The sequence below is a fragment of the Erpetoichthys calabaricus genome, chromosome 16, assembly GCF_900747795.2.
Source record: "Erpetoichthys calabaricus chromosome 16, fErpCal1.3, whole genome shotgun sequence".
Classification (NCBI taxonomy): Eukaryota; Metazoa; Chordata; class Cladistia; order Polypteriformes; family Polypteridae; genus Erpetoichthys; species Erpetoichthys calabaricus.
Window position 1 is genome coordinate 57,772,384 of NC_041409.2, and position 16,511 is coordinate 57,788,894.

General features: G+C 36.9%; 1 protein-coding gene across 1 annotated transcript in view; it reads right to left on the reverse strand.

Moving 5' to 3' along the window:
- Nucleotides 1-6,105: 6,105 nt before the first annotated feature.
- The window catches only part of LOC114666836 (prostaglandin D2 receptor-like), a 60,515-nt gene continuing 50,109 nt past the window's right edge, over nucleotides 6,106-16,511 (reverse strand). The window contains exon 2 of the mRNA XM_051919968.1: nucleotides 6,106-9,493. Within this exon, the coding sequence (XP_051775928.1) occupies nucleotides 9,221-9,493 (273 nt within the window). The 3' untranslated portion in view covers nucleotides 6,106-9,220. The remainder of the gene's footprint in view (nucleotides 9,494-16,511) is intronic.

The window sequence follows — 16,511 nt, forward strand, 5'->3', positions numbered from 1 at the left end:
TATCCTAAAAGAGGTGATATGTTATAATGACACCCATCTCATATGTGGAAGTACCTGCCTACAGTACATTTTTTAAAAGGACTGCCAGTATAAAATAACTGGAAAGAGTGTCTACAATAAATGCAGATTGCCTCTTTTCATGTTTCTGTTCACACAGGAAAAATAGCTCACGACAAGAGCAATCTGCATTTATTGTAGAGATTTATGGGGGACGTGTTTCTTGAACTATGAGGAAACAACTGAAATCACACAATGTCAAGGGAGATTAACAGCCAGCATTAATTAGTATGACCCAAGGCTTAACTCTGTCTGTTAAATGTGAAACATTTGATGAATCGATAAACTAGGCGACCATTCTGCCATGCTGTTGTATTACACTAACATTTCACTTCCTGTAATTAAGTTAATTTCTATTCTTAAAAGCAGCCCAACCCCAAAAATGGAAATCATTATCTGAAGTGTGTCAATGTTCAAAGATTTTGCATTATGTAGTGATGACTTCTGAAAATGGGGCTCAAGTGTCTTTTGAGATAACAAATTATAAATAAATAGCTGTGTAAGCCAGTGTTGTAAAAAGCCCAGGGTCCTAGAAACTATTGATATCGTCAGAAAAAAAATTGAAATGTAGAGATGTCAGGTAATTGAAAGGAACTACTCTGGAATTCGCTCTCCTATGAGGTTTTGTTTTGCAGACACTTGTGTATTAGCGGCTAAGAGAGTGACTCTTTCTTCGGAGGTTTCGTTTACCGCCGTGTTGACTTTCGATTGTGTATCCTTGGAGATGGAGCCCTTATCCCAAGTCCACCTTTCACTTCTGGGCCGGACAGACAGACACACACTCTTCCATTTGTAGATGTTTATATATAAGATTTGTTTCAAGATTTGTAATAGACATTTGCAACATAAGAAATATTTTGTGACCTGGGGACCTGGGTTCGCTTCCCGGGTCCTCCCTGCGTGGAGTTTGCATGTTCTCCCCGTGTCTGCGTGGGTTTCCTCCGGGCGCTCCGGTGTCCTCCCACAGTCCAAAGACATGCAGGTTAGGTGGATTGGCGATTCTAAATTGGCCCTAGTGTGTGCTTGGTGTGTGGGTGTGTTTGTGTGTGTCCTGCGGTGGGTTGGCACCCTGCCCGGGATTGGTTCCTGCCTTGTGCCCTGTGTTGGCTGGGATTGGCTCCGGCAGACCCTGTGTTCAGATTCAGCGGGTTGGAAAATGGATGGATGGATGGAAATATTTTGTGCTATATTTGCAAGTCAACGTAATGATACTTTGATTCAAAAAAGTTTCACTCTCTATCAAAAACCTGAAGACTTTGAATGTTGGTGTGCAGTATATTCTAGTTACAGAGGTACCAATGGCCTGATTTTTAGAATAAGTTACTTAGGAAAGAATATTCTAGGAATCATTATTTGCATTGTAGAATTATGTTTTATTTGTGTGATTTTTTTTTTCAATGTTATTTTGACTTAGCCCAACTTGGCCCCTTTTCACTCAGAATTACTCTGATCACTGGCAAATTCTTTGTTTTCTGTGTTTCTTTTTCATACTTTGTGTTCTTTCACAGCAAGGATGCAGCAGAAAGACTATTTATCACATGAACCAGACAATGAGATAGAGCACAAATTTAAAAAAACAAGCAAAGGTCAAACTAGAAGGACAAATTAATAGCAAACCAAAAACCAAAGTCGGAAATCATGCAAAAGTTCACATTTTATAAATAGATTTTAGTTAACAAGCATGCAAAGGTTTTTTTTTTTTTTACAGAAGCCTGAACACTACCGCTACTCTACTACTATCTTAAATCGAAGCTACGTTATGCCTTGGCCACCTTCAGATACATGGCAGCCATGGCTCACATAACTCAAAATAATGAAAAAAACACAAAATGTTCATTAAATACTAACGAAAGTGATGGTAGAAAACAATCCTCATGAAATAAACCTTAAAATGAAAAGGAAACAACAAAATCTGTGCAAGAAATAGATTAAACACATTCAAAAGCCCAAAATTAGGACATCCCATCTCTCACAAATACTGCTTCTTGGTCACCCAATTCACCTGCAGAACTGAACATCCCTTTCAGACCATTTCCTTTCCCACACGGGCAAATAAAGATGTGCCGTTATCGCCATTAGGGATGTTCTCCTCTCATTGAATTGTGCCAGGCCATTTCCCTTTTGTTATTGCTTTAGTCCCACTTTCCATCTTGACAACCTGCTACTTCTCTTCTATATTTTGACCCGTACTATCTAGACAGCGAATAACATCTTTGCCAATCAAGATCCCTTTCCTAACTCCTGGAGCAGATAGGCCAAGTCTAACAGTGTTCTGAGGCAGCCAGTATGGTGTAATGGCTAAAAGCATTGTACTTCAAACCACAAGGCTGCCATTTTAATTCCTGCCTCTGTCTCATTGTGCAGCCATGAGCATGTCACTTAATCTGCCGAGTTTCAGCTGTAAAAATATGCAGTTTCAATCATTCTGATCTTCTACTCTGCCTTGGATAAGAGCATCATTCATGTATAGTATACAAAAATAAAAGTGATGCATGAAGACCTACTGACAGTTATTACATTATGGCTTTTTCCATGTATCTTTGAATCTGGATTCAGTCACAGGCACTTTTTCTTTCAGTAAACAAGATTCAGCTTCATAGCTTGTTACTCTTCATAATGTCAATCTCCACATTCCAAATCCCTGTGAAAGTTCAGCCCATTTTAAATGTAATTGTATTCTGGTGTTTGGTACTTGGCAGTAATTAAGCTGCCTCATGTGAATAAAAATATCCATTCACAGACATTCAGAATTGCTATAATGCTGTATTAATGTAGTCCATCTGCAGTTATAATGCAATTTTACACATATATGTTTATACTTACTGCAGTGGATATATTGTTGGATTTGCAATTAAGTAAATGTCTGGCTAGTTTAGGGTGTATGTAATGCTGTATAATCACATATTCTCCATAAAGTATCCATCATAATTTACTGTAGAACAAGATATGCACATGTTTTACATTAGCACGGTTGAAACTGGTGCATATTTCTTGATTATTTGTTTTTGTGTTTCTGGCAAACTGCTGATTCTGATTATTAGAAATGTTTGACTGCAAGTGTGGCACAGTGGTTAGCACCACTCACGGACCTGGAATCCTGAATTTGAATCCAGAACCCAGTTGTTGTCTGTGTGGAGTGTGTACATTTGTCCCATGTCCACCTGTTTTTTCCTCCAGGTACTCTGGTTAACATCCCACATCCTCAAACCCATTAGTTGAATAGCAACTCCAAGTTGGTCCTTTGTGAGTGTGAGCCTGAGTGGGCTCTGCGAAGGACTACTGCCCTTCCTTGCACCCAATGCTCCAGAGATGAGTACAGCAGATATGTGGATATTACATTCAGTGGCAACTCTGTAGTAAGTGCTAGTGTGGCACTGACCCCAGTACCCCAGCAAATTAAAACTGATTGCATAGTACCATCACTTCAATAATTTAATATGTTGTTAAAATGTTTATAGGAAACTTAATATGGTCACATAATCAAATATTCCAATTTTCCATGATATGCTCAATGCAGTTTCTTACCTAGAGTTTTGGAGAATATTTTTGGAGTTTTCCACCCTCCAATGCCGTCTGTGTTTCAGATTTCAACAGTTCCTTCCATGTGGCTGCAATGATAATTTCCCTGCCATATCCACTGTCTACACATTGATGCCACTTGTTCTGCCTCACACCACTCACTTGAGGTCAGAGGTGATACCATCTTCCCTCACTTGCCCAAACTCTAACAGGCCAATGGATTTATGCAGAGCAGAGGATCTTGTGAGTACTGGATCACCCCTCTATCTCACACACACACACACACACACACACTCACGCACACACACACACACACAGACACAAACACACACACCCTCTTCACAGGATCCTTTTCTGATTGTCTACTTAGGATGGCTCTGCCCCTTCTGACAGTCCATGGACACTAGTCCACATGTCTGTGTGGTTCCACCAGAATTCTCATACTGTAAATGCCCCTGATTTTGTTTTGATTATCTCTTTTGATTGCTAGCTGTAGGGTAGTCTTACTAAAACTTGTATTTATGGATTATAAAACCACTGTAGCTGCATCCTTTCTAGGTTCCCAAAGACAAACAGCTACTGAGTTGACAAGGCAGGATCCAGCAAACCCGTAACAAAAGAAATTTCTCATTCCAATAAAGTTCATCTTTAAAAAGTTTTATTGAAAATATATGTTATATGGGTTGGAGATAGTGGCACTGACCAGAAAGCAGGAGACAGAGCTGGAGGTAGCAGAATTAAGATTTGCACTGGGTGTGATGAGGATGGATAGGATTAGAAATGAGTACATTAGAGGGTCAGCTCAAGTTGGACGGTTGGGAGACAAAGTCAGAGAGGCGAGATTGCGTTGGTTTGGACATGTGCAGGGTATATTGGGAGAAGGATGGTAAGGATAGAGCTGCCAGGGAAGAGGAAAAGATGAAGGCCTAAGTGAAGGTTTATAAATGTGGTGAGAGAGGACATGCAGGTGATGGGTGTAGCAGAACAAGATGCAGAAAACAGAAAGATATGGAAGAAGATGATCCGCCGTGGCAACCCCTAATGGGAGCAGCTGAAAGAAGAAGAAGAAGATTAAAAAGGAACAAATCACAGAAATTCAGAAAAAAGTTATTACACAAGCAGAATAAAAGGCAGTCTCAGCTTTCTTGTGTTAAACTTTACTAAACTTTACTTTACTTACTTAAACTTTACTTACTTAAAAGTTGTTTCTTTTCTATGGCAAACTTACATAGGCTACACTTCAGTTCATCAGTATGGTTTGAAATTGTTTGCCCTCCATGTCTTACCCACTGCAAGTCAGATCATAAATTGAACTAGCCTGTTGTCAGAATGACAATGAAATAATTAGAATATCTCATTTACAATTTAGCTTGTGGGGAACATAATAGAATATATAGGCAAACATTTTAAGATAACTTAGAAAATACTTCAATCAATTTAACATAACCTAACTAACAAATGGCTCTTACAACCACATCACCTGATTTATTTATAACTTATTTTTCAAAATGAATACTACTTTTAAATGTTTTAAGGACAAACCTGAAAGGTTTATTTGTGGTCTTATATACACCGTGTCCCTTGAAAATAATACAAACTGATTTTAAAGTTGAAGTGCTTGGTCTCTAAATAAAAAAAGAGATAAATTTCTTGATTCACTGTTAAGTGATTTATAATGATATATTTATTAAATCAAGGTCTTATATTTTGCAAATATAAATAAATAAAGCAGATAGTAGTTTGAGAATTGATTTTAAATCAGAGTCAAGAAATCAACATTGATGTGCTTTTGTCAGCTTTTTGAGAAAGTCAGGTGCAAAGCAAGATTTAAACAAGGACAGGGAGCTATTCCTTCTTGGGACACATTTATACACTCTGCACCAGTTTAGAGTTATCTACCATTCTAACATGCTCACCTTTGACATATATAGCAGGAAGACAAGAGTATCGACCAAAAAACCCACCGATACATGGCAGGATTTCCAAAGCCTACAAAGACTGCTTCAAATCCAGATCTCTGAAGCTAAGGCAATGGCACTGACTATGTCATTGTACCATTCAGGTAAGATTATAAAAACTAAAAATAAAAGAAACTAAATTTACATATGTGTTCAACACTGAAATTAAAGGCTTATTTTATAAGGTGAAAGGTTTATTATTATTTTTATATAAAATACTGCATACTTTGTTTTTAATTTATTTTATTTTATATTAAGCACCTTCAAGTCAAAATAGAAGTTGCTTGGGATTGTCACTCTGTTGTTTACATTAATCAGTATAATGAGGAATGCAGTAAATATACTTGTCAAAAATGTTTTCTTTGCTTTTTATTAATTATAACACTTTTTTCAGTTAACGATGATACATCATATATGAGGTTGTCCCCGTTATACTCTAGCACACCATGCTTGGCATTTTCTGAAGACGTTCTCAGCCTAAACAATTACAAGAGATGCATATCTTAATGAAGCTTATACTGTATAAGACAACATAAATGATCAGACAGACACAATAGAAGGAGATCTTAAATTTAAAGGAATTTTATTTCACAATGTTTTATTAATCAATTAATTTAAGTACAGTATATGCAAACAGCTCTTGCTTAGTAAATTTATATAGAAACACAGCTCACAGTTAATTGGGAAATACAGACTATTTGTAGCAGCAGTGTGACTGTGCTTTTGCCAGGCATATCTACAGGAATTGTTTGTTACTTTGATAGAAACTTTGATTATCCTGCAGGAAGCTGCAAAAGTCACAGCACCGTTCACACAACAAAAATATTCCAACAAGTCAAGTCACCTCAGTATCCATCAAAGACTTAAAATGTCAACACCATCCCAGCAGTAAAGGCACTGATTATAGAGTGCAATGGCTGCTTGGTTTACACAGCAGCTCTGTCTGCAGCAGTGAACACAGATTAGTTTGTTGTTGAAGGCACTCTTCTGTTTAACCAAGTGATGTTCTGAGAGTAGAGTGTCATTGTCCATGATGACTAGTGCTTTATTAAGTATCCTTCTCTTAACCCTTGTACTCAAAGAGGTCATTCTGATTCCCAGAGCAGTGCTCTGGCCTCATCTCTATTGTTATTGTCCATGCAGACTGCCACATAAATGTAGTGCACTTATTTCAAGTTTTTACAAGTGGATTGCACACAAATGGTGAAAAAGACACAAAAATCTTTTGACACATAACAAATACATCACATTACAGTAGTTCTATGTATAAGAATAAAAGCAACCATGCAACAAACATCATGCAAACTGTATGAGCCACACAGAAAAATGGAATTAAAACATTGTTAAATGGGATCCCAAATAAAGTTGCAGGGTATTTTTCCCTCTGATTGCTCAATGCAGACAAAAACAGCTTCAAGACATTAAATGTAGTTTAACTGTCATATGTTTAATATTAACCAAGAATTACAAGTGAGTTTTATTTTATATGAACATCAGACAGAGAGCCAATATTCAAAGAGTTGCACATGAGAAATAAAGAGACCAAAGTCCCCAGTGTAAGCTCTACATTAATTTTCATAAGGTTTAGAGTATTTGGTTAGTTATATCTCTCATTTTTCAGGAGGATTCTGTAGTACTAGGGTGTTGTACTGTGTTAGCCATTGTGGATGTAGAGAGAAGTCAAGCAAAATGACACCTTTTATTGGCTACCTAAAAAAATTACAATATGCAAGCTTTCAAGGCAACTCAGGCCCCTTCTTGAGGCAAGATGTAATCACATACATTACACATTACATGCATTCATACGTTACATTAAATATTACACCATCTTGCCTGAAGAAGAGACCTGAGTTGCCTCGAAAGCTTGCATATTGTAATTCTTTTAGTTAGCCAATAGAAGGATTCTGAAAATTTTAAAAGCTATGGATACAAGGAAAGCAAATAAATCAGACTTGTATCTATTGCTTTTTAAGAGCATCTGTGTAAGAGTATCGCATTAGAAAGACACCAAAAAAAGACATGGGCAGGTGGGGTTTGCTATAGTTCTGATTTAGGTGAACCACATTATGCCCTGGTTGCTCACTGGAATTAACAGATGACAACTGGTGGGGATGAAGAAATAGTGGCATATCTAGCATAACTTTTGTATAAATTGATGTTTGATATAGAAGCTGATCAACTTTAAGGTATTCCCATGAAGGATCACATGGTATGGATATTTAGTGATCACCAGTGAACAGCAGAAAACTTATAGTTATGGTTCCTATTGTAGATTTACTGAAGCACCTTAAACATGGCTTTGTGCTATGGTATTGATCTTCATATTGCAAATCAAATTTAAATTTGATTAATATAAATCAAGGGTAAAAATAAGATATTGTTCTGCCAGTTGACACTGGATGAAAAAACAAACTTCAGTCAACAGTTTCCCCTGTTGAAAATAAATCTCTGGGAGTTCATAGTCAGTTTTGTGAAACTCATATTTCTCCTTGACCACTGTGGTACACAGTATGAATATTAAATTGAAGAACCAAATTTAAAATGTGTGCTGTTCTCTCAGAGTGTAGTACAGGTTGGTGCCAACAGGCAGAACTGGAGAATCTTTTGTGATGATTCCGTAACATAAAGGGTAGGCATCATTAGTTGTGTGATTAAATGGATGTGTACTGCTATAAATGAGCCATTCAGTTAGGTTGGCATTCATAAAACATCATTGGTTAAAGGAGTGTATTGATATATATTTTAAATAAGTGTTTTTGTTGTTAGTTCTCATGGAGAGCCATGGAATTTTATATTAATGCTACAGTGATACTAGCCATTTAGGTGTTTCTAGAAGTTTTCAGGCTTTTTTGAAACTTCTTATTCTCAGCTTCTCACATTATTACTCACAAAAGTATTTTGAAGTTTCACTGATTGCTTAAATATGGTGTTCTATGGAAACTAGAAACACAACTAAAAAGGATAGAAATGTAAACATAGACATTTAAAAAAAAACCCTGGATAACTATAACTGTAAACTCTAAACTATAATCATGCATTTAACTTCATAATTTAGAATTTCAATGGCCTCAGTCATGAATTGGAAATCAAAGGTTTGTCACATTTTAGTTGATTGATGTCAGATATTTCTTTCTTATGCAAGACTGATTATAATTCTTATGATCAGCCGAGGTTTAAAATTGATTGGGTTGGACTGGTATTTCATTCAGTTTATGCCAATAAAACTACAAGGGTAGGAATATTGATTCATAAAGCAATCCTTTTTGTTTCCTCTGTAATTTCTGCATGACATTAAATTCTAGCACTGGGAAAGCTAAATGAAACTAAACTAATTCTGGCCATCAGATGTGCACCTAATTGGGATGATAATGAATTTAAAGTGATTGTTTTTTGTTAAACTTTTGTTTTTTTAATGTATGATCTTCCATCAAAAACTTTCTATATATCAGGATGTTTTTTTTTTCCATTAAATTTGAGGTTATCGAATATTTTACAAGGTTATCAGGGAGATAAAAAACAGTATTCTTGAGTACATGATAGTTCTGTGCAATTTAGTAACTAAAGAAACTGAAAAAGTAGGCTATACCCAATAACATTTTCAAATGTTGGCAGGCTGAAGCTCCAGAAGTCAGAAACATCGACATGTGATGAAGCACCCTGTGTTTCTCATAGTCTTTCTCAGGCCATTAAGTCACTCTGCCTGTTTCACTGCTGGGCGGCTGATCCACACTTGAATTGTTGCCATATGATAGCACGTTTACTGTGTTCCGAGCTGAGGCAGCAGCCTTCTTATGGATCAATTTGTTATAGAGTCTGCGTAAAAGTGCTCTGAATGGAGAAGTTCTGAAGATGATGAATACCCAGGGGTCAACTATAGAGTTTATAGAGTGAAACCGCAGAGCAACCAAGTCTTTTTCTTCATTTCCATCCGGAGCAAATGCTCCAATGTATGCCCGCACCTGTCAGAGCCCAAAAACAGAAAATAAATATTAGTGGCTAACATATGACAGACTCTCCTTCTAATGCAATCTATGTATACATGCAACAGCCATGTATCTCTGAGATGCTATAAGCTAGCTGTTTTTTTTTTTTGTAAGTATCCTTTGACAGTCACATAACAGAATATACTTTAGGCATAAGAATTTACACGTTTGATTAAACTGATTACTTGATTAAAACAGTCTGGGAATGGCTAGTTTTTAGTAAAGTAGGAAACAAGTATTACTACTCACAATCATAAGATATTGGAGTGATTTGTGATCCCTGAACTGAATAAAAGTTCATCATGTTTCTATATTGAATATCATGGTGATGCAATAGTCAGAGCTGCTGCCCTATCGGTCCTGGAGCCTCAGTTTAAATTTAAACCAAGTCATTGTCTGTGTATATTGTAGTTGTGTCTACATGGGCTTTCTTTGGGTATTCTGGTTTCTTCTTCATCCTAAATGTGAGGCATTAAAGGTTGTCGGTGAATGTCAGTTGGCCTGGTGTGACTAAAAATATGGCTGTGGCCTGAGAGAGGTTGGCGTCACATTCAGTTTTGATTTCTCCTTAGTGCCCAGTCCTACCAGATAGGCTGTGGCTCTGGTTTACCAAGCAAGTTTGTAATGAAGAAATCAACTTTAGAAACAAATGAAGGGAGTGATGGATGTATATATCTATATTATTGGTAGATTGTATTGTAAATCCCTCTAGAGTAGGGATGTCCAACTCCGGTCCTGGTGGGCTGCAGTGGCTGCAGGTTTTCATTCTAAGTCTTTTTCTAATCATCGAGCAGTTTTCACTGCACTTCATTTTAATAGCCCTGTTTTTTTAAGGATTCAGTCCTCTGAATTGATTTATTTCTTCATTAAATGGCAGCCAAACAGAAATGAGATGTGAAACGAGCCAACAGATGACCAGCTAAACTGGAACGTGAAGCTCCAGCCAATTTCACTCCAACCAGTTTCTTAATGAGAAGCCAATTCTCGCTATTAATTAATGCTGTTATTGAATATCATGACTTGTTGCTGCTCTCATTCTGCCACAGCAGACTGTTGATTTTCTGTTTTTCTAAGCCAACCATCAAGATGTTTTGGTGACCTGAGCAGACCAACATGACCGAGCCCATCACCTTTCTTTATTTTCAGGTTAGCTAGTGATGTGGCGGCTTGTTTTGTGTTTCATTATTGTTTGGCAGCTCATTAAGGAAAAAGGATCAACTAAGGAGTCTGAGTCATGTCAATTAAAACTAAGGCAAAACAAGTTCATCACCAGCAAAAACTGCTCACTAATTAAGAAGATGGTGAAAATAAAAATCTGCAGCCACTGTGGCCCACCAGGACTGGAGTTGGACACCCCTACTCCAGAGAGTACAGGACCTTGAGACTGGTGGTGGAGCTTGCATGTGTCACTAACCATGATAGCTATGCAAGTGTTAACTTTGGTACTGCTAGGGATCCTTACTGAGCAGGTTGAAGGGCAGGGATCTGACAAAGGTCTCCAATTGGTTAATCAATCAACCACTGTTTAACCCAGAGTAGGCAGCTGATCTCCCATGTCTATTCTCCACATGTTGGGGGTTGCTGGGAACATCATCAACACATTCACAGACAGCGTAGTGGGTTAATGTCTGCAACTCCACAATTTTTTGCACAATAGACAAATAAACAAAGACATCACATTCATTTCTTGGAGATCAGGCTGCACCTGGAAATGCCAGCAGTCAGATATACAAGAAAACAGAGTGCTAAGTATTTCCGGGCTGGGACAGCAAGCTGCCAAGTCTTAAAAAGGGAAATGCTTCTGAATTTTGGGACTGTGTACAGCAAAAACAATACAAGTGAGGACAGGTTAATAAGTCTGGAAGAAGAAGTAAATAACTATCAGGATATAAATGCTTTGTCAAAAGTTTGAAGGTAAAAGGAAAATTAGTTGGAACTAAAATTAGGAAGCATGATGTATTTTAAAGGAAGGGAAGCAAGAGGAAAATAAGGGATAGGATATTTAATCATCAAAAACTTGAAAAACAACATCTTAGACATCAAGAGAATTTCAGAAAGATTAACAAACCTAGTATTAAAAATATTGAAATAATCCAGGTATTGTTCTCCACATCTATCACCATATACATTTTGGCATGAAAATTCTGGCCTTTTGTTTGCAGACAATGAAGGGGCAGAGCAATCCAAAGCATTCAGTTACTGAGACAAGATTCTTATTTATGTAAATTTTGCAAAACAGCACCATCTGCTGTGAATAGGTGGTAGTGCCCAGCTTGCCCCAAAGTAGAGACCACTGGTCTACACATGAAGATGAAGAGTTTGCAGACATATGCAGTTTTTTGTGGGAAAGCAGATAAAAATTCATATGGATAATAGAAGACTTTGGTGCTAAGAATGGATGCAAACTGGAAGCTGATAATGCATTAGGGAATTTTGGATATGACACAAGAACTGAAAGAGGAGACAGATTTGTAGTATTTGCTGAAAGCAACATAATATTCATAATTAAGTCAACAAAACCAGAAGTGGACAGGAAAGCACAAAGAATGCATTAAAAATTAATTTGATTATATACTTTAAAAAACAGGAAACGATAACTGAAGTCTCCATCATCAGTGTATCAACTTTCATAACCTGCAGTAAAACTATTATAAGTATCAACTGAGCAATGGATCTGCAGTTTTGGAGCAGATGGAAACCAGCAATAATATGAACTTCAGAATGAAACCTTAATGATTAGAAGCAGCCAAAAATGTTGCAGGGGTTTGGGAGAATAAGGAGAACAAACTAATGAACTAAGACATTATAGCTGACAAACAGAAGAAGGGAAATCAAGGACATTTTTCTAAAGTGGAATACATTGGGTTAAACTTTCCAGGTACATCCCTCCCTCTCAGCCTGGCTGCTGGCGAGCACGGGCCTGTTCATGTCATTTCATCTCAGCCACCCATATTCCGTCATGTTTGTAAGAGAAAGTGTTGGTCATGCTTTTTAAACATTGTGCTCTTTCTAGGAGAGTTCATAAATTCTACCTGTCCAACTAAATTTATGCTTCTGATATCACACATAGAGTACCTTTGCACTCGGTGGAGGTGCATGTTATTGCAAAGCACTTTTGTGCAATAGGAAACAACCAGATCTCATGCAAATTACATAACCCAGAGCAGCACTTTAGCAGAGTCATAAATATGCTTGAGCAATAACTACTTTCAAAAGTATTTAAATTATACCACCCTCACGACAGTCTTCTCTCTAATATAATACATGAAAGGAAACACTAAATCTGAAAATAAGCAATAGACAATGGCTGAGAGGTACACAATAAACCATGGAGAAATCCATGTGTGGCACTACTCACACATATAGAAAGAGAGACTAAAATAGAGGATGTCATTAAAAAAATAAAATGGACAGGGCATGTAGCCAGAAAAACAGACATTAGGTAGACTACAGAAGTTTGAAATGGGACTCTTAGAGATTAGAAAAGACCTTGTCCTGCACTGGACTGCCGAAGGGTGCAGATGATGATGATTATGACTGCTGTAAAAATAGTGTTCAGTGATTTTTTTTTTTTTAGGGAAGGAAAGAATTTTAGGGGTAAGGTTAGGTTAGGTAGACTTTTGTTAACCCACCAGGATAGCACAAAACATAGAGTATTGTTAAGCAGATACAAGGAAAAATTGAAGAGACAACATATGACAACCACTGTTCTAATCAGCACATACACTCATAAAATTTCTGCAAATACAAATAATTAACTTTAACAGAACCCAATAATAATGCAGAATTACATAATTCAGCAGTATCCCCACAACTATTGTAATTTAGAGTGCTTATTGCCCAGGAGATAAAAAAAAGGTCTTAAATTGATGCTCTTAACCCTTAAGAATCTAAATCTGAATCCAGATGTCAACGCATTCCACATAGGAAACAGAGCATGGCTACTGTCTGACAGAAGTGAGTTGGCCTTCTTTGTAACTTGTTTGTGATGAAGTGCAATGGTTGCTAATTTTGGCAGTGCTATTCAAAATATTTTGATCCTACAGTAATGTTAAGGTATCTGAAGAAACACTGAAAAGCAAATATGAGAAAAGATTTGACAAAAGACTTAATAAAAGTGTCCATACTAAAACATTTGAGTTTCCATATTAAAATATAGCCATTTTTGTACCTTTTTACAGATTTGCTCTGTATTGAGATGAAAGCTAAGCCTGCTATCAATAATTGTTCCCAAATATTCATAGTATTCCACCAACTTTGACCTTTTACTGTTTTCAAGAGAGGAGGAGAAGGGAAACAGTTAAAATCTTTTGCCATATTCTGGTCTGAGATATTTGACTGTAAAAAGTAACAATCACACCACTGAACAAACCCATGAAAAACAGGTTCATGAATAATCCCATCAACAATAGGCTCATGGCTGTCCTCCTTATCTTTTAGCAGATTCACAATAACAGCAACATCTGTCGAGAAATCAACTAATGGCAGTCTTGTGTGGTTGTTGTACTTACTGACCATGGCACTGGAAAGTGTTAATGTATCGAATGTTGACTAGCACATGCAAATAGTAATTTTAGCATACTCTGTATACATCACAATAATCTCATCTCACCTTTCCATTTGCTTTGCCTGGTGAGGGTCAGGGTGATGTCTTGATAATCACCCTATAAACCTATAATGTCAACATGCATTAATAAATATAAATCTACTATACTAATAATAATGTAATATATATTCTCATGTACAAAACACCTTGAAATATGTATTAGTAGCATAACTGTTAACACTATTTTCATTCACTGATTTTGTGAAACCACAAGGAAGGCAGCAATCAACCCTGGATTAGATTCACACTCAGGCATATATTCTATTTTACTAGTACTGGGCAGATTTAGAGTCACTAGTTAACCTAATGCATAAGTGCCCAAACTAAGGCTTGCAAGTCATTTAACATCCTGTTGTCTTTTTATTTTATTTTCAATCATATTTTTGTTTGCATGTTTGAAGCTTTCATTATGTTTAAACCTGTGATCAAATATCACAGGAGAAAAGGTAACAAAAGTTTGCTGCCATTGTAATCACCTCAGTCTCTTTTCCCAATCATGCTCAACCAGTGACTTAAAATGTTGTAGCTGATTTGGAAAGTGTAAAGCTAAGCACAAATACAAAGATGAACTCTGTTCAATTTTAACAGAGTGGGAGAATATATATTTTTTGTGTATCATAATAGAAAAACATTAATCTTGATATGCCACATTTCATTGTCATATTGTAAGGCTTCAGACCTCCAACACCATTTCACCTCACTTCATGCTAATGTTGACTGGAAATTTCCCATATGTATTGAACTTCGCAAACACAAACAACATAATTTGAAATGACAGTCAGTCAGGCAGAACTGGTTGTTTCAAAGGTTTACCAAGCATTCTAAGAGTGTAACACTTGCTTCATGTCAACTGGCATGGAACATTGGCCATGCTAAAAGCCAAAGTTGAATTTGTGAAAAAGTGTGTTGGTAATGTAGTGATGTTGTTAATGGTAAATGGTATCAGATGGTAAATGGTATCAGACCTCAAACTGTCATGGAACACAGTTGAACAGAGAATATCTGACATAAACAGTGCAATGGAAAGACAATTGTTTTCTGATCTTGAGAAATGCCAGCATTTCAGCCTTGCTCTGGATGAGTCTTGTGGATGAGTCTTGTGGATGAGTCTCGTGGATGAGTCTTGTCATGTTCAAGTCAAGCGAGGGTTGGCAATATTTGTAATGCTTGTGTTAGACGAGTGTGTAATAAAAGAAGAAACTACTTGGTATGGTTTTACAAAAAGGTAAGATCCACAGCATTCATTTAAAAGATAAACTAATGAGTGTTTCTGATAAAGCAAATTTGCCATTATAAAAACTCACAGCAATAGGTACAGACAAAGCTCTGTCTAACTTCAGATCTTTTAAAAGCTGACAAGACGTTTCCAGAATTTTGGACTTTACTCTGCATCATTCCTCAATAGCTCCTGGCATCTAAAAACCTGAATTTAGACCATGTCATAACACCTGTGTTGCAGATTGTCAATTTTATTTGCACATATGCTCTTATTTGCAGACAATTCAAAAATGTAATTGCTGACATTTCAAGAGATCTGCCACTTCACTGCTCTATGAGGCGGCCTTCAAAAGGTTTAGGTTAATTTTTTAAATTTTTGGACACACTAAAGCAGATGAGAAGCATAAACACTAATGAGCCTTAATGGATTTTAGATTCCACCTTTTTGGTGGACTGAACCTGGATCTACAAAGGAAGCTAAAGATGCTTCTTGATCTGGTGCAAATACTATTTGCTTTTGTCAACAAACTTGGGCTGTTTCCTCTTTATTAAACACTAACAAAATACCTGCGCTTCGCATCGGCGAAGTACTGCTTTAAAATTTTTATTAAGAAAAAAAGTAAATCTCTTTAAACTGAGGGAAAATATACCAATAATTATTTGTTAAGGATCTCTTTGTATACCACGTTGTCAGTTCGGTCCTCCAGTTGTAATATGACCAACCTGTGCGCTGAGCTTACTCTTGAGCATGCAATGTATAGTTGGCCATGTGAAAAGCAATCTTGCCTCAAATCAATGCCAACCTTTTGTAGGGTCTGTCCCTGAGACTTATTAATTGTCATTGCAAAGCTGAGCCTTACTGGAAATTGGAGGCGTTTGAATTGAAATGGGTTTCATCAATAACTTCGCATCCAGCTTTTGAGAGTTTAAACATTCATAAACATCAAAGTGTCCACTACTCAAATCGTCACCTGTGAATCTAAGATGTTTAAGAGGCATTGGCGGTTGTCCAAAGGTGTAAAATATTTGGCCATTTCGGTACACTTGAAAGCGACAACCGAACAATTCAGAGGCAGCCATCAACTCACATGCAGAACCATAGGTGAAAGGCTTAAGCATTTCACTCTTATAGTGCGCCTGTGTAGTATAATTATCTCCTGTACCGTCATC